At 39.0% G+C, this 26,985-nt stretch overlaps 1 protein-coding gene across 2 annotated transcripts in view; it reads right to left on the bottom strand.

Moving 5' to 3' along the window:
• The window catches only part of XRCC5 (X-ray repair cross complementing 5), a 49,612-nt gene extending 23,987 nt beyond the window's left edge, over positions 1–25,625 (bottom strand). For both annotated transcript variants that reach the window (XM_018911400.3, XM_018911402.3), the window contains exons 1-13: positions 25,540–25,625; positions 23,353–23,466; positions 22,643–22,826; positions 20,928–20,976; positions 19,295–19,417; positions 16,535–16,723; positions 13,519–13,633; positions 11,760–11,898; positions 9,629–9,741; positions 6,199–6,261; positions 5,400–5,537; positions 4,661–4,751; positions 3,299–3,426 (exon numbers count right to left, since the gene is read on the bottom strand). In XM_018911400.3, coding sequence (XP_018766945.3) covers positions 3,299–3,426; positions 4,661–4,751; positions 5,400–5,537; positions 6,199–6,261; positions 9,629–9,741; positions 11,760–11,898; positions 13,519–13,633; positions 16,535–16,723; positions 19,295–19,417; positions 20,928–20,976; positions 22,643–22,826; positions 23,353–23,466; positions 25,540–25,557 — 1,464 coding nt within the window. In that variant the 5' untranslated portion in view covers positions 25,558–25,625. The remainder of the gene's footprint in view (positions 1–3,298; positions 3,427–4,660; positions 4,752–5,399; positions 5,538–6,198; positions 6,262–9,628; positions 9,742–11,759; positions 11,899–13,518; positions 13,634–16,534; positions 16,724–19,294; positions 19,418–20,927; positions 20,977–22,642; positions 22,827–23,352; positions 23,467–25,539) is intronic.
• Between the last annotated feature and the right edge of the window lie 1,360 nt (positions 25,626–26,985).

Here is a 26,985-nt window from a genome sequence, read left to right as displayed (position 1 = left end):
ATCTTTACAATTTTGTGAAGTGCGAGATAGCAGCAGAGAGGTATGTGCATTTACAAATACACACACACACATACCTGTGCATGCACACACACACACATCAAAACCTGAGATATACAGAGGAGACAATTTTTTTTCTATGCCCGTTGTACTAGGTGCATTAGACACCCTTGTGAAGGTAGCTACTCAGTAAACTAGGAATACAGCAGAGATTTGTGCCCCTGTTGGCAAAGCAAATAAAAGCTCCTATTCATACTGGAAATCTGCCAATACAGAAAATCAAGACAATATGTGACACATCAATACTGATGTGTTTTCAGGCTGCCATTAACATTCCAGTCCATATTAGAACATACTGCCAAAAGGAGGCCGATGTACAAGGCTACTGATTTGGAAACACTTGTAATGATTTAAGGCAGAATTATTTTGAAAGAGAGTAAAAATGTTGCTGGAAGCTGCAGAAATGGCTCTTGTGATAAAAAAAAAAAATCAGGTAATTGAATTAAGCTCACAAAGCAAAAAAAGTCCCGTTATGCCTGTGTGTTTCAGGCTTTTGTAACTGACATCTTAATGTATGCAGCTGCAGGAGCTGAGCAGACTGAGTGGCCACAGCATCCACTTGTACCTGTTTTTAAAGCAGATGACTACAACTGAAACCTGAGATGGCAGGAACTGTCAAAACTCAGGTGCTAAATGGAGACTAAGTTAAACAGACAAGCTGGAGTTTCTAAACCAACACTGTCCCTCTTAACCTTGCTTCCCCCCTTCCCTTCCTTCTGTGTCCAGCAAGAATCACTCCTACCCTCACAGCTAGAGGAAACCCACACTGCCACTGCCTTGCAGACTCACTGCTCTATTCATGTGTGCTGTCACCAAGGCAATAGCTTCTCATTGCTCTTCCTAATTTCTTACATCTCCACAGCCAGCTTTCAGGAACAGTGGTCACACCAAGATATTGGTCAATGGATGTAATGAAGTGGGCTTCACACCATTAACTGTAATAAGCAATGACATACCTGCACCAACAGACCAACAGGTCCATCTCTCTACAGAACCACCATTGCTGAGCAATTTGTTTATTTGGCTAACAAATAAATGCACTGCATTCCCTAAACATCTTAGGTGATTCAAATCCTTGTATTTAAGATGGACAACTTACACAATAATGTTGGAAGTCTACCACTACAAAAGCTACAGAAATTCACCCAGTTTTTTCTGGAAGCAAGGAATAAAAGTTGAAAGTCTGGATATAGGATATTCCTCATCTACTCCAGCAAGCATTAACAACTACTTCTCACCCACTCTGTCATTTCCTGATGCCTACCACTACTTCCAGAGATGTAATTTAGCTTGATGTTTTTGTTTAAATTCTGGCTCTTGTCACTTATCATTCCAAATATCTTCATGAGGCAACAAAGCAAGGAAATGAAGTAGGAGTTCATCCTTTTCTTCAGAGTTATTTTTCAAAACCATTTATAGGTTCTATTCAGCCCAATCCACTTACTGGCTGCAGTCAAAAGATGATGCAGAGTTTTTCTTCACAGTTCTTAAGGAACCAGCAGTGCCATTTTGCCTAAGAGCAAAATACTAAGAATCTGGGATATCTTCACAGCAAAGGAGAGAACAACTTACAGAGATTATAATAAGATTATAATAATTATATAACAATTATATAAATATAACAAGATTATAATAATTTTGTAATCGTACAAACAAATGGGGCTGAGTGTGGCCAAAAGAAAGCACTAAGGGGACTGACAGTTTAAGGGCTTTCTGAACAGCAAGGACAGAAATTGCATCCTACCCCACATATTCAGTCAATAAATGCTTTTTCTACCAGTAGCACTCACCCTTACAAAATCCTCTTATCCTCTAAGAAAAGTGGCAAGTTACTCAGTTATCCTCTTCCAGCAGCAATTGACTCAAGTGCTGGAACACTACCATCACACTACTTCAGAAGACAAATAGCACACCTAAAAAAACCCATCTTTCACCAATTAATGACATCCACTAAACTAAAAGAATGCAAAACTCTATCTAGCAATAGAGTTAGAGCAGTATAACAGAAGAAATTCTAACCCCCAAGTACTTCATTTACAAGCAATGCCCAAGTTTTGTAATATCCATGCTTAGCAACCCTTCCTAAAATAAGAGTTGTGAAGAGGTCAGTTCATTTTAAGTTCTTGCCCTGCAATAACCTCCAACTGATCAAATCTTGCACTCAGTTACACACTGTCTTGTCAATTTGACTGGCAGAACTTGATGAGACCTCTGAGTTCTTCAGGTGTCAATCAGAGTAGGGTTGAAGACAGTGGGCTTACATGTGTTCCTAAAGCACACATTGACCTTCAGATCCTTTGGTTATTTTAACAACACTGAGGAAGCAAGGCTTTGGGAAGCTAGGGTAAGTTTTCTTAATTAAAAAAAAAAAATCTTCCTACTTGGAAACCGAAATAAAACATGTGGAATTGCTGAGATATGAACATGATTGCTATAATACCATTTTTGGTCAATTTTCAGAGCAGAGTCACACATTCAATCTATCTCTACGGTTCTGCATACAGTACAATTCTGCAGTTGCTTAAATTGCAACATAATTTTCTTTATTTTTGAATTTGCTGCGTCATTTTTAACACTTGAATTCCAATGTATAATTAAGTCTCTCATCCTGACAGTTGCAATGAAAGTCTTCGTGACATGAAAGGAATGCAAATCAAAATGGAGACAGCTTGATATAATAACTGCAGGAAGTGTGAACTGTTCTGCTGGCTCGTAAAGTGCATCAGCTTAGACACCCAAACAGAACATTTTAAATGTCAACAATGTTAATAACCATTTATTACTGAACAAGTTCACCTCAGACTGACCTAGTATGGAAAACTGCTAGATGCAACACTGCACAGAAAAGTGATAGGACACAGAATGAGAAGCTGAAGATATCCCCACTTTTCTGCCGATTTTTCTCTTTGTCCAAAAGCCAAAGACTGACTCTATGTCTACAACACAGTGTTGAGAGGCAAGTTTTAGCTTGCTTAGTCTATGTGTCTGTGAATATCACTGATGCTGTTGTGGACACCTCAGCACAGGTATAATTTTCCTTGCTTCCTGGAAACTAGAAGTTTTGAAGATAAATCTGTCAGGGACAACAGAGAAATCACCAGTTTCCACATACTTTAATGCCAGAGATTTATACCTGCATTTTCACAATGCAGATCTTTCCAACGTGAATCAAAGCAAGACAGGAGGCTGAAAAGTCTTAAGAAAAAAAAGTTTTTTAAAAATACCATATAGTTCATCTCACCTGATATAATCTCTGAAAATGAGGGTTTGGAATTTTGCTGGGCTTAAATAGGTCCTCAAAAGTTTCTCCATCTTCATGAACCAAATTCATCGAATCGATCAGTGAGTCAACAGCAGATAACTGATCCACTAAAGCAGCAATTACATACAAAGGAAGATTAAATACACTTGCAGATGGATTGATTTCTTGAAACCATTTATAAGTGAAGATTTGCTTCACAATGCGAGATTTTCACCAAGTCATGGTGAAAATGCCACAGAACACACTACAGCTATGGATGTGCCAATAAAGAATATGGATAATGGACACAATAATAAACCCCTGCTTTATTTAAGGACTACAGTGTAAAGTCATAAAGCCTTTTCTTTTCCTCCCAAGACCTCAATTATTGTCGCCTTTCTGCTTTAGCTTTTCTTTTTCAAGATGTTTTCATTTGCAACAGAAGGTTTATAGGCCACTTAGAAAATAAGGAGAACAGTTGGTTTGCAAAACTAAATGGCATAATATAAATTTTTAAAGTTATGATTGCAAATTAACAGTTCACAATAGCCAGCTACTGCTTTGGTAAGACAGGTTTTAGATTTGTTATCAAACTGCTAGTTACAGGCAAGAAAACGAGAAACAGCTACAGAAACAAACCAGCATGCTAAATATACCTTGACATGCAGGTGCCCATTCAGTGCATCTCATAACAAATGAAAGAAGCAGGAGTGGATTTTAAACTACATCCACTTAAGACTCATTGCTGTGCAAAACTCTCAGAACAGCAAGTCAAGTTTTGTGTAGCTACATGTTCTCCAAAAATGCCATCCATCTCAAGCAGGACACCAATAAGCACATGGTTTAATAACACTCCACAGAAAATACTCTCTTTGCCTTTGTACATTATATTAACAGACCATACTGCAAATGGCTACAGGACCAGCTCTGCACCAACAGAGCAGCTGCCTCTGCTCTAATTCTAGCTAGCTAATCACACACTGTAGATCCCGCAAGGTTTGGCCATTTACTCCCACAAATGAGTTCAAAGATCAAAGGATACAGACGACTAATTGCAGCTCTCTATCACAGGATCCTGTGAGACTCACAATGCTGTAACCTGAGCCAGAAGCCATTTAACAGGACAGTTGAAATACTGCCTGCAAACTTGGATCTGCTCAGCCTGCACCTGAAGTGCCAAAGCTTTAATACACATTTACACTTCAAGATGACATCACCATAAGAGATGCCCAAATACCTGGGTGTTTTCCTAAGCCAAAATAACAACAGAACTTATGCTTTCATTGGTGAGCCAAATATTCTAACTCTTTTAGAGTGTCTTAGAAGACAACAAGCAGGTTACTTGACCAGCAAATGTCTTACCTGTAGGAATGTATTTTTTACTGTTTTTCAAGGATGAAAATACATACTGTCTTAAGTCTTCCATATAGGGTAGCTGCACATAGATGAGACACTGTGCAAGAGGAAAGAAAAAACAACTGAGCCTGAAAAAAAAAATGAAAATCTGTATCCCCAGAGTGCCATATCAGGGCAATGTAAAACCTAAGAAAAATATGAAGATGTAATGTCTGTACACATACAAACATTTAAAATATGTACAGAGCAACACAATTTGAATCAGAGTAAAACACAGCATTAAAATAATAACATAGTGATGGCTACACTCGATTTTTCTGCTCTTGGAATAAAGACCTCCCCCACCCATCTGATCCCTTTTTCTCATGCAGAGTTCTAATTATCCATGCTTTAAATATCCAATATATTGGCGCTTTCGGAGGTTTTTTCACAGCTTACTGTACTCCAAAGTCAAAAGCTGGATTTGGTCTTTTTAACATTCCTCTGCCTCATTTTTTCTTTATTCAATTACCTCCTCCAGTTCATACCACCCTAAGTAATTCCTTTCCATCTTTTATGTTTATACCCTTCAAAAGTCTGAAGATTGTTGTGTCCGCCCCCACCTCCGTCACTGCTCAGCCATGCTATACATATTTAGCTCTTTCAATAGTCTCTCGTAAGAAGGATCAGGGGAAACATATGCTGCAAAAGTTCTGACATACTGTGTTGCTCCTGGGTCTCTGCAGAAGGGTGAGAGAAGAATTACCTCATATGTATCCTTAATATATGGAAAAGCTACTCCAATTTGTGGATAGCATCTTCTATCATAAGCATAGCGCACTACAGCCACCACTTTCAACTCATCCAATGCACGAACAAGTGCAGAAAAAGCAACTGCTGCATTCTGGAGGGAAAAAAGAAGTCTAAAAAATCATGCAAGTTCTTAATCATGAAATACATGTTTCACAGGGAATTCAACAGCATTGATTTAGTCAAGACTAGTTTCCATTTCAGCTATAACTTTAACACAAGCATTTTTTCATGTTCACAAATCGAAGAAGCAGAAAGGTCAAATCTCATCACGATAGTGCATTCATTCAAAGCCGAGCCAACTTTAGATTCAGCACATTCCACCTTTTTCACCAGGTGTGAAGAACTCTCAGAGGTTTTGCATGAGATAGCAAAAGGGAGGAAAGTCCCTTAAAGGAACATATTAGAGCTCCACAGTGAGCTTTTTACCTCCAGTTCTTTGAAGGTCTGTTCTAAATAACACAGTGACAGGGCACACTGTTGCTCTGCAAAAGAATCGACTTCAGCACCAATTTCAGGTTCCTCATAATCTTGCTCAAACATAGTATCTACCAGTTTTTCATTATTCATTAGATACTGTATTCATTTAGTGTTTAATCCGGCTTCTTTTTAACCTACTGGGCAATGAAATTAGACATTTCTGTAAACTGCGTTAAAAGTATTTATTAACAAAGACAGGAAATCTCAAGCATCACTACTACTCTTTTTTGTTCTGCAGCAAAATACATTCAGCATTACACTTCAGTTTACCTTACCTCATCACCTTTTGCTGCAAAGACCTTCAGAGCTTGGTTGCCCATGTAGTAATGCCTCTGGATCTACAGATTCAAATGGTCAAGAGTTAGCCTGACTTAAAGAAAAGGTCACTAATACAACTGGACCAATTAAATTACAAAACAACTGGCATTACTCAAGTCAGAAGTCACCAAAATTAATTATAGTGCATAGAGGTTAAAGCCCTGTATTTAATATCTCCATTTATCACTTAATATGGATATTCAGTCATATTGGGTAGGATATTCTCATAGCTTCCTGGTGATGAGCAGGAATGAAAGACAGTGCTACTGGAAGCTATTACCAGTCTGAATTATACTTCAGTAATTCAAAAGTCATTGTGGAAAATGACAATAGTTAATACAAGACCTAAACCTAACACTTACCATATCTATGCTATTAAATTTTTCTAGCAAAGATTCATCAAAAAGGAACTGCAAAAAGTCTCATCCTTAATTAATAAAGCTACTTCAACAACAATCCAGAGTATATATAGCTGTGCTAGCAAATAAGCACTTCTGTTAGCAGTCTACTCTATTAATGAACATGGCTGAATCTAAAACAAAAAGGAAAAACAGTTTCATCAAGGGGCATCACTGGAATAGTTGGAGCTACAGCAGCACACACACACAGAAAGCCTGCAATCATAGAAGCCCTGTCACAAAGATCACACACTACTATGGACATTGATTACAATAACATCTCTTTGTTAAAGCTCCTTACATTATAGTCTCAGAACTAATGTCATTATATCTTACATTTTTCTTCATTCATTTAATCTTTTTATTTTATCTTCTTTATTTAGCAAATTACCATAAGGCTGTTGAAGTAAGTGACAACCTGCACCACAGCAGGTCTGTTCACTGTATTACGGCATGATTCCTCAGCTCAGATTATTCTACCTGCAATACTTCTTTCCTGTTTCTAAATGCTCAGGAAATTTTACATTCAGTATAGTATACATAACTAGATGTGTGTATCACTACACCTTTTTTTGTTTGCTCCTTTGTAATATTTTCAGGTATTATTTCTTGATTTACATGGCACAGCTTATAAATTAAAAATCAAAGTTTAAGCGGCCTCTGATCTTCTTTCCTGAGGGATGTGAACAACTCAGGAAAAGAATATAAGGTGGTTCTATTCCCTATTTAATTATGTATTTGGAGCTGTTCCAGTTTTCCTAGTCAATAACGAATCATCTTTCCATTGAACTTTTTTAAAAAACAATTTAATACAAAACATACATTTGAGTAGTGTCAAGTTGTATCATTCCAAACAATAAAATTTAGGAGGCAAAACTTAAGATAACATATGGGTCTTGAAAATTCCAGCTGTAGTTAAAAACTTCCTGATATCATTACCTATCCACTATAATTTTAATCCTGCAATCACGCCTAATAATTTTATTCCACTAAGGGGATGTGCAGCTACTACTGGGCATAATTACTCACACTCCTGGTAAAGGACCAGATTACACTTTAAGATATAATTTCTGTTTGCTATGAAATCCAGAGACAAGAGAAGTATATTACAAAAATTAATTAAAAGCAATCAATATTTGGTACACTGAACATTTTTAAAAACAACTTGTTAATTCTTTTATGCATATTGACGTGACTCAAAAAATATTCCTAAAATTAACTGTAACCCTACAATTATTAACTATGTATTTGTAGGTATTACCACACTATCTGAACAACGATGGGACAATAAAAATCCATGTGAAATAACAGTTTGCTCACAGGAGCACTATATTCCTCATCTGCTTTCCTCTTAGTTTCCATTTTCAAATAAAGTCAGACTAAGCTGAAACAGGAGGGCAACCTCCAGCGTAAGAAAACTCTGCGCACAGTGAAATACATCTTGCAGAACTAAATGACAATAGTAAGACTCAGCTGGAGGCTAATGTATGAAGAGATCCAAGAAATTGTCTCGTTGGAACAGAGGATTCAGACACATTTCACTTACTAGATCCAGTTTGTGGTACAGGAGGTAGCACCCCCTAACACCTCTCTGGCCCTGGCCAATTTAGGGCACATAAGCTCAAGCATGAGATGTTTCCTTGATCAATCACTTGCAGTGCACAAGCTCCCACATTATTCAACAACTAAGTCTGAAAGTCCTCAGGGAACAACCAGGTTACAGATTTCAGTTGGGCTGGCTTCTCCTTTCAGTAAATCACATAACTTCCTGCCTCCTCAGTGCTTATGCTCTGGAACACAGCACTGCAGTAGTCTAATGAGACATCTAGCAACATGCACAAGGTCTCTGTGTCACCTGTATTGTAAAGTAAGAAGGTGTTAAGCTACATCCACCTGGGAATAAGCTCCCACAGATGCTTCCTATTTTATTAGCATATTTCCTTCATTCTAAAGGTGATGATGCCTTAGCCTTTATCAAGAGCTCCTTTGTTCAGGCAGTGAGAGATTTCAAAGAGCAGGAGGGCTGGGATCCGTCAGAAGTGAAGATGTAGAACTGCCCTATGACTTCATTTCAGTTTTGACTGGTGAAGAGGCCTGGGTGTGGGTTACTCCAAGAGGAGCAAAGTTTCACTCAGAAACTTTTTCAGAGAAAAAAGATGAGAAGCAGCTTAACATTCACAGCAATTACTTGGCACTCACATATCTGTACTCTCTCCTCATGCGTCCTTCTTCAAGAACAGTTTTGTTAAGCCTTCGTCTAAGGCTTTGCTAATGCTTAAGTCCTGGATTTTCTGAAGGAAATCACCTTGTGCTGGGTAACTTTTATTAAAGTACTTACTTTGAGTAAGTTTCTTACAACTGTCAGGGACAACAAACAGCAAAGTCAAAACCACAAGTAGAGATAAGTGCATTACAAACACCAAGCATCTCACAGAAATATGGAAAGCTTTTGAATTATGCTACCTTTGTCTAAGAAGTCTTCACTACATTTAAGTTTTTTCACAATAGAAAGAAGAGACCAGTCATGGTTCACAAACTAATCCTTATGGAATTGAGAATGAATGGAGTCAGCTTCAGGCTTGCATTAACATTACTTTAATGTTGAGGGAGAAGCTTCTGTTAAGAAGCAGCCACACTCTTGGCTGGACAAAGCCCAGAAAGGCTGCTGCCTGAGCTGACAGACAGACTATTAAAGTCTGTGAGATGAAATGAGACCACAATACCTCTGTCTCCTCTTTGGAGAGATCTGAGTTCAGTGGCTTCACTTGAGGGACCAATGGCCACACTTATGAGCTTCTCTCCTTCACAAGACACATATTGCTTACGTGTCCTAGAATCAGCAAATGAGTCACTCCTGCATACCTGAATGGAGATGTCCCGTTCCCAATATTAAAACCCAATACAACACCAGGACTTTACTGAATTCAAACCAAGATCAAGAGCCTTGAATAACCCAGGAAGCTGAATAGGAAGACATTTAGTATCTCACCTGAGAGGATCTAGTGAATCCCAAAACAGAAAAACACTTTCCTTCTGTTTTGTATTTCATTTGCTCTTCATCTTCCTTGGAAAAAGGAACTATATCACTCCCATACCGAAAACCTGGAGAACGAGAGAAGAGCATCTGGTAAGCATATGGGCCTACAATTTTAACACTGAAATTAGCTCTCTGAATATTTTAACAATGCATTCATGCCCCACAGCTACGTTCCACACATGCTCATCAAATTACTTTCCCTGTTAGCAAAAAAAACCCAAACACCCATAGACACATTTTGTACTTCACAAAGCACTCCTTGTACGCCATTTTATGTAACACAAGTACTCTCAGAGAGCAGGAAAGAAAATAAGGGAACATCTTGCCTAACAAAGTTACACTCACAGAATAGATTTAAGCAAATCAGAATAGATTTCAGCAAACAGATTGCAACACTCTCTGCAAACATAATACAAGCAACCTCAAACATACCACAAATCATACCAGATGAGGTGACACCAGAAGAGATTCAGAAAATAAAATGTGCCAATAGTAGAAGCAAGGTACACAATGGAAAATCAAAACACTCTTGTATGCAGAACTGGTCTTTTTATATATTTCTGTATTTTACTTCCCGTGCCATGCATTACAGGTATATGTCCACAAAATAGGAAGCTGTAATTTCTCAGAGTATCATCTGCTCCAACTGCTCTCCTGTCTCAGCTTCCAATATCCTCCCTGTAATGTCATCACTTTATTATGTTGCCACAGACTAAGGATGATATCCTCAGGTGTGAAGAAAGCAGAAGGAACAGAGATAAATCCCTGGATGAAAAACCTAGAAGCAGATACATTTTCCTACAACTGAAAAGCAACCACACAGAATGAAAGAAATTGTAGTATGGGTGCTGCAAATACAAAATATTGTCTAATTATGACATTTCTCAAAAGATTCACAAAAGTCCAGGAGGAATCAGTAGTTCTTTTAGCATTAGAAATATCACGCCACTGACAGAGAAATCTTTTATCTCTTTTGTTCACATTGAACTGCTCACCACTTCTTTTTATTAGTATCCCACAACTACTAACTTAAGCAGTCAGAAGATTAGGTGAGAACAGTCACAAATCCTTCAAAATGCATTCTCTGTAAGAAGTGAAATTTTTTATACAGTTTTGAAGTTGTAAAATGCAACTAGACCATCTTTTAACCATCATTTCTGCTTAAAGGAGGTCACATTGTCCTTGGGACTTTATCTGATACTGCTATGAAACACCTATGAATGCTAAAATTGAAATAGATTAAATTAAAAAATACAGCTTATTCTAATTTTCAATTTATATTATTCATCTGACAGAACTCTCTATACTGTTATCTGAATAGTTCTGCACTTTACAGTTAATATACTTGCCCTAGTTGTGTGGTATTGAAACAGCAAAGGAAAAGAAAAAAACTAGTAACAAAATATATCTATACAATCACAAAAAATGAAACAGATTTGCTTAACTCAATTTTTAAAAGTAAGTACACTAGTTCCTGCTGTTTCTGGGGCCTGTAGTCTTCTAAGGAAATTAATCTGCTCAGAATGAAGCTGCAGGTCATAAAAGGTATGTTGCGTACCACTACTTCAGATTGATCCTGTTATAGTACAGCAAAGCTGGTACTCTTGAACACTAAACCCTCCTTTGATGGCTTCATCTTTCCAAGTGCAGAATAACTAGAGCAGTTGCTCATCTACAAAAAAGCAGCACTATGAAAGCATTCATGTTATCAGTACAAGTGAAGATCTAAAAATGGAATAGTGGTAGCAGAACTACTCACTACAGAAGTGAGGTATGGCCTTCCACAGTGTGTAGTTCAGAAAGCTGTAGTGCCTTCTAAGCTCCATCTGTTATTATTATTATTCCCATTGTCATTATTATTCCTACTACTGGTAAAGTAAGATTTTTTTTTAAATATGTGAAAACAAAGTCTCATGTAACAGTCTCTGTTCCACCAGCCTACAGAGCTGACATTCTAATACCACAGCAAGGCTTCAAGGTATAAAACTAAGAGGCCCTTAGGTGACCTTAGGTGACCCCTAGGCCCTTGAGTTCAAGCCATTATCTTCCCTTTGTCTTCAGGGTGCACTTAAAGATGTCGTACCTTGAATAGTATCATCTTTCTGAACCTCTGTCTCATCATCATCATTCAAGCAGTAAACAGTTTCTTTTTGCACATCCTCTTTTCTGAGGGTTTTAGCATCCACAACTGCCCAAAGTTTTTTCACCCTCTCTTCTGTGACCTTGGTATCAGAATTCAAAGAAAAGGAATGTTTAACATTTCAGTGGGATCCAGAGTACTTACCAGAACACACAAAAAATCCTTAGCCTGAGTGCTGCATTGTTTTGCCAACAAAGAACTAATAAAGATTGTCAAATAATGCATTTGTGGCTGCCACCACAGTGCTTTCAGCACTGCTTCATCTGTATGAGACCTAACACATGAACTGTACCATAACTGACAGCATACCTCTCCTAGCTTTTCATTAAACCTGTAGGTTAAGCCATTTGTGGAAGTCTTTGAGTCACAGAATACCATGTAACTTGCTTGCTATGCAATTTACTACCTCCAACTGTATAACTACTTTTGACAAAGCATTAGGAAATATGTTAAAGGTAAAGTAAAACTCAATGTTCACTCTGCTTGGCTAAGTTTTCCATCAGACTTACTATACTACAGGATAAAAATACCTTATATTACTGCAACTTCCCCAAAAGGCAAAAAGATCCCAGTTGCATTATGAGACTGGGAGGGGAAGAAGGAGTAAGTATTTACAATGAGTGAATGTTTCCCAACTACAGGGAAATAAAACTGCTTTCTTTTCTCTCTGCTTAAGTAAAATTGATTTGCATAGCTAGTACATGAGAAGAAAAATGTAGAGCTGAGCAGAAAACAGTAAAAGCAGAATAGATTATGTCAGTATGACTGCTGTATAACCTCAGGCCAGTCACTCAGTTCATGCTGATTATTCTCCCAAACTTACTTTATTTTGTGTGTAATAAACTTACTTTTATTTTGGGAGGGGACACTTTCTGTCTATTTGCACCAGTCTGGCACAACAGCGTAATAAAAAAAAAAAAATTAGTAACTATAAATAGAAAGTTGATGTCTTTCAAGCCTAAGATACCCAGCTCGCAGACTTCAGATACATTTCATCCTCATAATATCAGGCTCAGTCTTGTGTTGAAATAGCAAACCAATTAAACTCCACCTCACCAGATCCATCAATACTGCCACACTACACAGTTACCTATTAACTACTCTATAACTAGAAATTTGCACATTTGTTACCTTTAAACATTTTTTCCTAGCACTGATTAAAGGAACCATATAAAACGTAAGAAACAGACTGGGCCCAAGCTCTGCCAAACAGTACAAACAAGCTGAAAAAAACAGACCTTTTATTCCAAGTCTGAAATAACAACAGATGTGATTTGAAACAATGGCTGGTCAAACATTTACACCCGCCATTTTACACACACATGTCCAAAATTCTTCTCATGCCTAGGGCTTAAGAAACATATATAAAGTCTCACATATCACTGATGCTGAATGTCAATCACAGCATTCTTAATCAGGGTCATCAACTCCAATACCACTCTAAGTGCCAGAGTAGACAGCAATAACTCTTATTTCTGTACTTTATGAATTTTAGTTATTTAACATGTATGGTGAAGTTAAAGTTGCTGTGGGAACCACAACTTTAGATGTACTGGCTTCTAACAGAACAAAAATGTCTATTGTAATAATCTGGATGTTGTTTTATCTTTATTTTCTTAGCCTTAAGGAACAAAAAAACCCCATTCAGTTGCACCTAACTTGTTGCCAAATTACACTAGAACATATGATTTTACACACTTACTGATTTGTAGGCCACAATCCTTATAGACAAATTAGGACCAATAGTGAGCTGGCAGGGCCAAGGCATAGGCTTTCTTTCCATTTTCTTAAACATTGAAAGGCGTTCCAGGCTCTCTCTAAATGAAGGAATCAGGAAAACAGCAATAACTCTGGTGAACTGTAATAAAGCATTATAGACAATACACTCTCCTCAAGGAAACACAGGAGTCCAAACTGTTCCAGCTTTGAGTGCATAAAGCAAATAAACTGTATCAATAATCTTACCATTAGCCATTGTCAGAAAAGAGAATGATAAAAAAGAGGTGGTACAGTAGATTATCCCCATCATGAGCCTTTATGATGGTGTGACACTAGGGCTTAAAGGCACTGTGTTAGATCTAGTGATAAAACTACATAATTGCTTCTTAAGCATTTTCCATTTTTCTGTGCTCATCCAATTAGGGCATGTAGCAAGCTGAACAACAGAAATCAGAAAAGGCTCTATAAGTGGTAAAATGTTTTCCATAGTGAAGCTGAAGAAATAAAGAATCCAGTTGCAATTAACAGGATTTTGTTTATGCAGAAATTAACTTTTGGCACTTCTTTATACAGTACTAGTGAACTCATTAATTTAAGGGAATCCTGTCATAGCGAAAGAGTTACTTCAACTATTTCTAGCCTAAACAGCAGATATACAAGTTAAAAAAACACAAAAAAGGAACTGTAACGAATTTATATTAAAAAGTGTTAACTTAATTGCACAACTTTTAGCAATGGAATCAAAAATTAACAACTCACAGTAATTGATAATATATCATTGTGAATTCAAATAGGCTTGCCCCCCAGAACAGCTTTCAACTAATACAAACTGTATTGCAATTTGGCTGTAAAACTCCAACACAGAGAAAGCTCTCCATGTTTTTTCTTTTATTGCATGATAAAGCAAAGATAAAACAAGGTTGAACTACTCTTTTTCACATGATGATAAAACCTGGAATCTACCACTCTCTTGATTAAAGTACTTGTGTGGAAGAAATCAAGATGAACTTCTAAAAAGATCAGTAGAGAATTCAACTTGGCATTCTACTTTTCAGGTTTCCTAGTATGAACAGTGTTGGTTTTCTTAAATTCTAAAAGCACAACGAAAAGGCAAAAACACTCTGGGATTTTTACATGAGATAAACACTGGATTTCCTTTTTAGTTTTGTTGGTTGTTTTTTTTTTTTTCTCTTAGGGAAAGGAAGGGAATATTTTTTTTTCTAGCAATAAAGACACCAATACAGGATTTTAAAAAAGAACATGGTACTATATCATTAGGAGTACTGCAACACATACATTCAGGAATGAGCACAAAAATCAAATACATAAGTGCCAAATGCCTAAAAATGTAATTTAAGCTCAATTTATCATCTCTATCCTTTAATTTCTTATATTTATAGAAGAAAAATGCTGCCTGTAATTAAAGATGACCCAGTCAATAAAACCTTTCAGCTTGTATTTTATGAACACAACCTTTCTGCTCAGCTATCCCTTCCCCCAAAACCAGAAGCAGCAGAAGTACCTCCTGTCAATAGGCTGAGTATCATAACAAAAAATCACAACAAAACCTCCTCACTCACTTACCTGGCATGACTAATTTATTTTTACAAGAGTTGTAATTATTCCTGCTGGTAAAAATATTTATCTCGGAAAATGGAGAGTGTATCTGTGTCGGCCAATTATCATGACAGATTTGCAGAGCTGACTTCTTAAAGCTTGATAAGCAACTTAATTGCATCTAAAACCTCACATACTCTTAAACAACTTTTCCAACTAAAGCTTTAATCTGCTAGCCAAATGCCTATTTATCCAGAGATTTTGGATTTCCCCTGAAAGTATAGCACAAAGACAGCTTGTAAAGTAGCAAGAGTCTGTGATAAAAAAAGTATAAAGAGGCCAAGCCACACGGTAGGTTCATGCATATGGATTATCCTAAAGGATAAATGGGCCAGGAAAGATTCTGCTTTTCTATGCAGTCTTTGAACCAGCGACAAAGCCTGCTTTTTTCTAGAGACTCAGACTGCTCTGTTGACTAGTACAGAACACAGACACAGTGACACGTGTCTCTTCACTAATGCACAGTAATGCTCAAGGAGCAGCTTCTCTGGCTGTGGAGGTGCAAAGCTGACCAGCTGAGCTGGGGGAGGGAAGAAAATTCCACAAATAAACTGATGAATTACAGCACCATTTACAGGGACAACCCTCATCTAAAAATTACCTCTAATAATGACATTACAGCTGTGGTCTGCTAAGCTTCCTGAAAATCACATTGTCTAAAATATCACTTTTCATAATTGTAGAACAGAACTACTGAGACAGTAACATCAGACTATAAAAAGGCACGTAGGTGCATTCTGCCTGTTACCCAACTAAGATAACACCTATGTAGAAAAGTCTTGGATGTATCATAAGCTACAGTTTTTCAGAGATACACAAACTTTTATTCTTTCAATAGGAAAACAAGAAGTGAAAAATCATCTTTCAATTCTTGCATTCCTAATGCAAGAAAAATGAAAAATAAGAAAGTATTTTGCTTGTCACAGTGGCACAGTAGACTGTGATTAAAGAGCGGGATTCAAAAAACAACATTTACTCAAAGAATTTGTGGGAGTTTATCAAACCAGCGAGCTAAAAGTAGCCTGCAACCAAGGAACAAAGGCTACCATTAAATGCAGATATTCAAGACGAACTATGCCACAAATTCCACCTCTTTCTAAAACACGTTTTTGAAATGACATTTCCAGAAATGTTCCCTCCAAAATCTTCCAACACTAAAGATGAAAGGAAACTGATTTTTCTATTTAAGTACAGATACAGAAAATTAATTTTCTCTTGAAATCTCTAAGCTCTTTTACTTATTCTAAAGCCACTGAAGAAGCGTATGAAGGGGACTGAGAGTACAGTAAGTCATAAAATTCACTGACTTCAACTGATTACTTAACTTCATCTTTTGGAGAAGAAATCAGGAAGCATATCTATAGGACAATAACCAAATTTACCTGAAAGTATAAATTTCTTCCAGCCCTCCTTCTTCATCCAAAGTATACATGAGCTTCCTCACCACATCAATACCTTGCTTTTGTTGTTCAGTTAAACCCTTTATCGGAAAAGAGCTCCTGTGCATATGAGCATGTACACCGGCACTTTTATCTCCACTTCCATCATCAACACTCACCGGGAATGGCAGACTAAGAACAAAAGAAGAAGCAGTTAGCTTGACTTTCTTCCTTATTAAAATAAGCAAAACAAAACAAAAATGTTCTTAGGATCAACGATTTCTATCTAGCTGCAGACAGATGTATAAAGAGCCACAGAACTTGCAAAACAAATTATGCAGTATTTCAAGTCTACTTGGCATTGATAACATCTTGACCAGAGCGATGCACCAGTTCTGGGTATTGTGCATCAATAAAGACAGCCACAAACAGGAATAGATTAGACAGTAAAGTCAATGCTGATTAGAAAGCAAGATCCATTAAAAAGAATTGAACAAAATAAAGCTCGTAGAGAAGGGAATTAGAGGGCAAGACAGTCTTAAATATAAAAAGCTGTTGCAGAGAAGGAAACAATCAGTTCTTTGTATTCTGCCTGCACTCCAATCACATCATGGAGTGAGGTCAGATAGTCAAAAACCTGATAAAGGCATTTCAAACCATAATCTCTAAAACCAACTGCCTGAGGAGAGAGAAGCGTCTCCATCACTGCAAATCTTTATCAGATGGTTAGACAAACCCTGCTCAGCAATGACAGACATACACCTGACTCAATCTGAAGCAGAGGATTGCTCCAGATGACTTGTTAAAGGCTGTTCCAGGCCTGTGACTCTGTATCAGCTCCAAATGCCAGCAAGCAGGACATTCTCTGCAGCAGAGCTATTAGGTATTTCTGGAACAAATGTTATTCTTTGAGATTTTAATAGCTTACAACACTGGGTGAATTTCTGACTGAAGATGACACATTTTTCCTGCGCTTCATGAATCAGATTTTAAAATTTAGCCAGGGGGTATAGATAAAATGATTTTGCTGCTCTTCAAAATAAAGGAGAGTGTTAACTAAGTATAACTAACACAGTAGAGAAAGATCTGTAGAATCCTCAACTCTGTGCCCCAGAAAACACCTGCAGATTTTTTTCATCTGATCCAATTCTGAATGAACCACATGATACCTTTTACCACATTTCTACAAAGTGAAATAATTTTAGCATTGTATTATGTTTTTTAAAAAGCAGCCTACACATCTCTACCATACTTCCACGTCATTAGTCCTCTCTAAACTTATCCATGAAGCAACAGATAATGAGCAGAGTTAACATTATGCACAACAGTGTCACATGCAGCAAAATTAAGGATCAAGCTTCAGCAAAGTGTTTGGTACCTTTTTAGGAAGCAGATTCCACTGACAAAATATAGAAACTATATTTTTAAGCTGATATGGCAACATCAAAAAGCTTCTGATAAGTAAAGTTAGGCTACATTCACTATACAATACCCAGAGTCTACTGTGATGAGAAGTACGTCATACCCAACACTACACAGTGCTCAGCATGTTTGGCACCTGGAAACAGGGAGGAAAACCAACTCTCTGCTGCAAGTTGCAACCTAGTCTATGATCAGGGCATAAGAGATGGAAGCATAGGTCATAACAAAAGGTTTAGCAAGACCTTTTTTTTTTTAAACAAGCGTTTTACATTTGTGCAAGTAAAAATCAAATAATCCTTTGCTCCTGTGGCTGGGAGACAGAGTGCAAACCTGCAGCCAATGCTGTAACAGCAACATTTCATTTCTGCTTCATAGACAAGGGAGCAGAAGACGAATACCAGGGCTCCAAAAGATGTACTCTGACTGGCAGAGTACTCAGACTCATGGTGATGCACCTCTACTGCTTCCAATGCCAACAACAGCTCAAATAAGCCAGGAGGGGCATGCCACACTGAAAGCATAAGTGCTTTTCCTCTGTAGACAGAACCTGATATTTTTGCATCCAGCCTCCCCTAAGCAAAGGCAGAGATGTTTGTGGAGGATCAGACCATGATTTTCAGTCATATTTTCCTACCTAACCTCTCTTTTATCTTCCAGATGTGTTGGCTAATGGCTTAAATGAATTTGTTATTAAATTCACAACACTGTTCCTTACAGAATGCTGGATGTAGGTAAAAGTACATAGTCAGAAGTAAAACTAGGGCTTTAACTTTCTCATGTGAAAGTATTTATTATCAACAGCCACATAAAGTTTTGCTTTTAAATAAACTCTTCTAGAAGGCTCAGAGCTTCCAGCTGTCGTCACATACAGACCTCAACACCACCACTGATCATTTGGATCAATACCTATATCTACAGCATGACAATCAAGGGAGTCCTGTGCGAACACTTAAGATTGCTTCCATCTTCCAAGCCCACCACTGTGAATACAACCCTTCTCTTCAGACCTGCTCCTCTATTGACACCAGAATCAAGCTATTAATATCTGCAACAACTACTTCATTATTTCTTCCCAGTACTGTCCATACCTAAAAGGATCTACGCTGTTGCTGTGACAAAACCACTGTTTCTGAGGCTGTTTTTGATATAAGCTTAAGTGGAGAACAAACCATCATCTTAACATTTATTTGTACGTTATTTAACCAAGGGGACTTGGCTCATAACTGGAATTCAAAGTACGTGTAACTGATAGAAATACTTGCTATTTCAAGATAATTATTAAGAAAGAATAATTTCCCTTTAAAAGATGGCATAGTACATAGCAGCCATTTTCATACTTACAAAAACTGAAGTGAAGTTCCTGTTTTTTTCAAGTTAGCAACGATAATTCCCATCTGATCCTCACTGACAGGACTACTAAGGTCTGTAAACAATTCAATGTGTCTCTTTTCATATTTCTTTCCTCTTAAAATAGAGAAAAACATTTACATATATATTGAAAATATTATAAGGCCATTTTTAAATAATTTCCTTACAAAATAATAACAAAAGTAATATATTTGTAATAACTTTTACCAAAGAAATTTACTTGTAAAATGAAATAAAGCAAATAAACCTATTTGGTAGAAGTTGTTCCATCACAAATTATAATATTCATCCTAAGTGTTTATCTTTAAATAATTCCCCTTTCTCCCTCCTACCTTAAAATTGAGGATTCTAGCCCTGTGACTGTATAAATCACTAATTACACCTAAATGAATGGAAGTCTGCCAATTTTCATCAATGTGGATAAAATGCTAATAAAATATGTCAGGCTATTTATGGATTACACTGGTTATTTCCTTTGCAGATCTAAGTCTGCTCTTGTGAAAACGCATTTTTAAGTACTGTTGCTGGTGGGGGTTCCATTTTAGTAATCCAGTAGATTCATTGGAGAAGATAAACTTTCAAAACTACTTAATATACTAAGAAGTAGTAACAGCAAATGACAGAACAAAATTCAGTTGAACTGGTTGAATTCAGTTTTGATCTGGATAATCAAAACAAAAGGGATTTTCTTGAATTTTTACCCTATAGTATTTTCTCAAATGAAGGCATCAAAGTGGTTGGTGTATACAAGCTACAACAAAACCCAGTGTTCCATAGCCCTTCAACACTATAATGCCATAAATACAGTAATTTTCATTCACAACTCAGATTTAACCACTAAATGGATACAGATTTCCACACTGATTAGACTTTATTCATAAAAACATAAATTGCATCACCAAGTCCAGTCTTCTGCACTCACAGTTAGATCATATAACCTTTTTAGAAACATGATCAAAGACTGCTTTGAGAGTGCAGTTACCTTCCTTTCCCTGCACCACTAGTTCACAGTGTTAGAAACACCTTGCCAGCCTAAGTACATTCACTGATAACTTTTAAACACTGATGCCAACATTTTTTCTCAGCTTAGTGTTTTTTCCTATTGCACCTTTATTTCCCAAAGCCTGCATATTTACAAACAGCCACTGCATATCCAACAGTCTTTAAATTTCTAGGCTGAACAAATTGACCTTTCTAGTTTTGTTTTCTTTTTTTCTTTCTAAAATGTGCCATCACATTTAAATTCAGTGGCTCTTTCCTAAGCATTTTAACATCCAGATTAACAGTTTTTGAAAGCAGAACACAAGGAATGTGACATAAAGGGAAGGCTTTGTGCCTTCTATAATGGCATTAATGCTCTCATGGCTCTACTACAGAGTTGCCAGTTGCCTCAGAAAGCTCTCCAATTGTCTGGACAAGTCAGATGTCTCATGAGGATTCTTTAGAGATGAACTTCTGTAGTGTGCTGTTTATCTCCAGTGTTTGCTTGTTTGTTTTTTTTTTTCAAAAGCTCTTCCCAAATTTATACATACAGTAACATAAGAGTGACAAGAAAACATCAGTGCAAAGTCAGACTTTTGTATAAGCCCTCAGGTTACATACTCACATTGTTTCTTTCTGAAGCAAGTCCATACACACAATAATAGCATCCAGAACTAGGCAAAATTAAGAAAAATCTCAGAATATGAATCAAGTAATGAATATTGTTTTTTGTATAAAACAATTTTACATTTTCACTCTCTCTCAAAGACTGACAAACACACATTTAAGAAATACTCTTTTGAGATAAATATTTTTCAAATAACTGATGTGCAAGAGGTTCCTATATAACTTGTGTGTTTTGTGATCTTGTTTCGGCCCGACTTACCCAATGGAACACTAAAAAGACTACTTTAGATCCCAGCCTCTCAACTGCCAGTGAGAGGCTCAAGTCCATGAAGAGGCACTTTAACTTTTAGAATGTTACTCTGAATCCACCAACAAAATTTCAATATATATCATTTTCTCACAGAAGTTTTTCTTTGAACCACCTGCTTCTGACAATCTCTCCCTCATCAAAATGTCCACTGGGAATGTGTGAGCCAGCTCAGTGGCTGCACACTTTTGAAACAGCTCTGACTGCCTGGACAGAGCTCACAGCAATTGTTTTGTGGCCAGAGAGAGACAACATAGGAAACTGAACTGAATGTAAATGAAACACATGAAGGAACACTACATAGATCACTCTTTAAAACTCTTCAACTTACATATAACTAAGAGCAGAACACAGTCAAACACGAATGGCATTCAAACCAGGGAGTAATATTTGGCAATGTCAGAAATACATTATAAATAAATCAATCTGATAAACCTCTATTCTGCCTTCTCTGGGGTAGAGATAGCTTTCTTCACAGGAGCTGACATGGGGCTGTGTCTTGAAATTGTGCTGGAAACAGTGATGACAATAAAGGGATGTTGTAGCTGTTGGTGAGCAGTGCTTGCACAGAGCCAAGGCCTTTTCTGGTTCTTGTACCACCCTGCCAGTGAGGAGGCTGGTGGGGCACAAGAAGTTAGGAGGAGACAGCAGGAACAGCTGGTCCCAACTGACCAATGGGATATCCCACACCACCTGGCATCACACTCAGCATGTAAAGCTGGCAGGAAGAAGGAGGAAGGGGGGATATTCAGAGTTCTGGTGTTGGTCTTCCAAGGTAAGTGTTAAGTCTGATAGAGCCCTGCTCCCCTGGAGATGACTGAACACCTGTCTGCCCTGGGGAAGCAGTGAATAATTCCTTGTTTTGCTCTGCTTGTGTGCACAGCTTTTAACTTCCCTATTAACTTATCTTTATCTCAACCCACGAGTTTTCTCCCTTCTACCCCTTCAGTTCTCTCCCCATCCAGCCGGTGGGGGAATGAGCAAGTAGCTGTGTGGGGCTGAGCTGCCAGCTGGGCTGAAGACACGACAGTCTGGTTTCTGGAACTTCTGCCAACTTATTTCATAAACAGCATTTTTATTAAAAAGCATAAACCAAGTTCTGTAATGCTATTTTAAAAATACATGCCTTATTTGAAGCCTAAAATTATATTACTATCTTTGTTCTCTTTAATTAACAGAACACTTCATAAAAGCAATGATTCCTTTTAAGGCCAAGGCTACATCTGTTAGCCTAAAAGAACGTCAAAAAGCAGCTAAGTCTGCTTTTGGACAAACTTACAACCACAAATTAGCTCAACTCTGATAGTAGTTAAAACTTGGGAGGCTGAGCACAATTTCGCAACGCTGACTTCCTGTCTCCTACATAGCTGAATCAGTTCAAGAAGTGCTCTTCAGCAAAAGGATACAGTCTGCTTGTGCAGAACCTGCTTTAATCCCATTTTGAATGTCTTCCAGCAGATCAAAATCTGGCAGCATTAGTGATCTATGTACAGTAATGTTTTGGTATTGATCCTCACTGGCAAGGCCATTTCTAGTGCCATTAGTGCCAAACAAAACTACAGCAACTTCATCTTTACTCTCAGCAAAAACCTGCAGATAAAGAGAACACACAACAGGAATAAAAACACAGGTATATTCATACACAACTATATTAGGCAGATTACAGCAAACAGAACTAATTTTGAAACATCAATTACAATGGATTTACTGATTTTTACTTATTTGGTGCTATCCTCTCAAAATGTTAACTTACAGTGAAATCACAAAGTCAGATATAATTAAACAAATTTACAAGAGGCAATCTGGGAGAAAACAGATAAAATTGGTTGATTCAGTCCTCTAAATGAGTCTTCTATGTGGCAATTAATTAGTACTGAAGTATTTCAGAGAAAGAGAGAAGCAATTCTTCTCCCTAAAAGTCTCTACTGCCCTGAAGAAAAAGGGTGACCAACCCAACCATCACATCTCATGCACAAAAAAATACAGCTGAAACAAAGAGCCCCGTCACTCCTGCATAAACAGAGACTAATTCTCACTCATTCCTCATTTATTTTAATTATTAGTAAATAGGAAAACGTTTCATAGATGTTTTTAACACTTAGGAAGTCACACACACCTGTCGCTGCACAAACTTTGTCATAATCTTCTTGGCTTGGTCAAGTGAAGACTCTTCACCAGGGGAAGAATTGCTCATTGTAAGGCCTACATCCAGGCACAGCACTGTTGCCACCTGGAAAGAAGGAGTGAGAATAAAAAATAAAATACAAGCATAATTACTTAAAAGGGTACATACAAAACCTAAAAGTCAAATTACACCACAAGTGGTTTCTTTTAACTGTTAATAAGAGACAATGGTGGAAGACAGAACTGGCATAACTGCACTGAAAAGAAAATAATTTCATCCTGTACCATGTTCCAGACATTTCAGTGGAAAACACAAAAAAATCCTGTGTTACACAATACCCTGTAAGGGGCATGCAATTTCTATGTAACCCCATGAATGTATTAGGGATCTAAGAGCTTTTCTGCACGAGGAAATTAAACAGATATTTTAGTTGACAATTGGAAGGATGAATTCCAATTTCAATTTAGGAGCTTAAATCCCTCACATTAGTCTATGTTTTTGCATTTCTGATCACCTCTTCAGCTGATCTATACAAAACACTGCCCAAGTCTGCTCATGAATTGATTTATACACTAGAAATAAATAAAATTGTTTCTTGCAATTTCTCATTTGACTCTAAGTTCCTCTAAAGTTCTTTCACAGACTCCCCTTATCTTGATTAATCATCCACATGAGTGTAATTACAAGAGGAATTCAGCAAAATGAGGCATGTCCAAGGCCAGCTCAAATTTGTTCTCATGGATTAAACCAAAGTTCCCTAAATATATATCAAAACCTTGCTTGATGGGCTGCCAGTAGATTAAATTACACTGCCTGAAAAAACTGTTTGCCAGAACACAGGAAAGTCAGGTATTACCTAGGCTAGAACCAGCTGACTTGTTTTAAAATACAAAATATATCCAATTCCAGAAGAAATGAAGCTGACAAAAGGATGCGGGCAACGATCTTAAGTCTGCAAAGTGACACAAGATGTGGAGTCTGCAAAGCAAAATGGATGAACAGCAAGAAAAGGCGTTGGTCTAAGCCATGCATACTGCCTTGCAAGAAACTCCAAGCAGCAGAGTTCCACAAGCTGTCCATCAGGTTACACTCAGTCTCAGCACTCTACTCCTCACACTGACTTCACCAGTGGCTTGCCTGGGAGCTGGGAATAAGCCTGAGCCAGCCAGGTCTGCAGAAGCTCAGAGTGGAGAAGAGGCAATTCCAGAGGCTGCACTGTGCTCTCACAAGAGCCTTGCCAGTGCCCACCTCCAGCATGGGGAATTACTGAATCTACTACCCACAGCAGCAGCTGCAGACCCTCCTTGGCTTGGTGCTGTGCTCCCTAAAAACACACGCTGACTGGCAGCCAAATCCATCCTGTTCTCCAAAAGGGATAACATTCTCTTCATAGACGGCAGGATGACAGCAGAGAAGCCACAGAAGTGCAGGAGTGAAGAGCTGCTGTCTGCTTACAAACACACCATTCAAGTGTCAAGTGCCAAGATGCTCTTCTGGAAGACAGCAAACCCAAGCTGGGTGCCCGTTCAGGTATGTGGAATCTTTCTTCAGGAAGAGGGCAGCTCCTGTGGTAACCCTCCTCTATGTCTCCCTTCAGCTGTTAACCTGTTATGAACCTCTGGCCATCTCACCTGAGCACCCAGAGCTGCTGCTGGCAGGTGCAGGGTCCGGAGCGACACTCGCGCGAAGCTCCGCACGTGTGACCGCAGGACGGCACTGTCACACCTGAGCTACACCGACCCGCCCTGCTCAGCACTGATAAGGGCGATGTGGAACAAGCCTGCCTTTACCTCTGACCTCTCGGTGCTGAAGTAGCTATAATAAAGCAAAGAGAGAGATGGCTACAGCAGCACAGATAAAGCTGCGTTTAACAGATACTAAACTGCCCCGTAACACAAGAGACCTGAACACAGCTTCCACCAGTAAGTTCCCTTAAACGCACCACACATACAAACTGCATTTCCAACACAGCAAAACTAGTTCTATCGTTATTCTAGCAAGAGCAATGCCAGTCACTGCTGCGGGAGCTGCACTGTGCTCTAAAGCAGAAACACTGCTTCCGAGTCAGCTTTTCACCGGCAGCGGCTCGGCGGCCAGCACGGGGAGGAGTTACCCGGAGCCAGGGATGGGTGCATGTGGGTGCCCGGAGCCGGCGGGACCCCCGGCCCCCGCCCTCACCTTGCCGCTGGGCGCCATGGCGCACGTGCCGGGACGCGGTGCGCCGCGCTCAGCGCTCCGTCCGCCGCCGCGTCTCCCGCCCTGCGTCCCCCCGGGAACACGGCGGCGGCGCCTCGCGTTCCGCGGCGAGGGCAGCGCCGCCTAGCGGCGGACGGGGGCTCGGGCGGGGCCGCTCCCGGCGCTGCCGGTTCGGGACCAGATGAGGGGGAACTTGAGATACGGCCGAGCTGTCGGAGAGGGAAGGGAGATGTCGGGCGTCCCCTGCATCTTTTTCCTCAGGGCCCCGGGCAGCCCTCCCTCCAAGTGCCACATCGCGCAGGCGTGGCTGTCATTTTGGCCGCAGTTCTAGCGGAGCGTAGCCCAGGACAAGCCCGACGTAGGTGGACTGGGGTCCCTGAGGAGAGGCGGGGGCAGGGCAGGTGTTAGGGGCTCTTCTGCCTGCCCGGGGAGACATCGGGAGGATTAAAGCTGGAAAACTCGTGGGTTGAGGTAACGACAGTATCATAAGAAAAGCAAGAGTCATGCATACCAGCAAAGCAAACCACGGCATTAATTCACTGTTTCCCCAGGGCAGGCAGGTTCAGCCACCAGGAGAACAAGACCCGGGCACATGTAATGGTGGCTAGGGTAGTCTCCAAATATCCACACTCCATCACTCTAAATAGCCCCTCTTCCTCCTCTTCCTCTCCCCTTCATATGCTATGATGTTATATAGTCTGGTCAGCTGGGGTCGCCTGTCCCAGCTGTGTCATCCCCAACTCTTGTCAACATGGCCATACAAAATGCAGAACAGGCCTTGGCTCTGTAAGCTCTGCTCAGCAATAACAAAAACACCTCTATATTATCAACCCCGTGTTCAGCCCAAACCCAAAACACATGCCGATACCAAGTGGTGTGAAGAAAATTAGCTCCATCACAGCCAAACCCAGCACAACAACCCCAGAGGGGCTGTCTCCAGGGCTCCCCAGCCTCCTCTTCATGGCACCTCAGAATCCCACAGGACACAGCCTGCTTGGGAGCAGCCATTCCCCTTCACCACTAGAACAGGGATTTCAGCTGCCCGAAGCATCCCAAAAGTTGCGTTCTGCCCATGAATCACCAGTGCGTCAGGATTGTTTCATTAAACACTGGCACAACACTAGCTTTGTCCCACCATTAACAACAGAGAGAATTTCAGAACCACACTGCATCCAGGCTGTTTGATCAAACTGGAACCCACTGATTTTAAGAAGTCCTAGTAAAATAGATGCTAAATCAGGTATATCTTGGTGCCCATTGGCTATGAAACCATTAGAGGTACATGAGAATGGCAAGTATTTCATCACATGTATTTAGTACTTCTTGTTCTGCGTTACCTTCCCTGTATCCTTACCTTAGGGTATCATTACCAGTGTCTTTCACTTCTAGGTATATCTCAAAACCCATATATTATCTATAATTATTCTC

The sequence above is a fragment of the Serinus canaria genome, chromosome 7 (genome assembly GCF_022539315.1).
Source record: "Serinus canaria isolate serCan28SL12 chromosome 7, serCan2020, whole genome shotgun sequence".
NCBI lineage: Eukaryota > Metazoa > Chordata > Aves > Passeriformes > Fringillidae > Serinus > Serinus canaria.
Note: the sequence above shows the minus strand (reverse complement) of the source record. Positions and strands in the feature narration are given on the sequence as shown.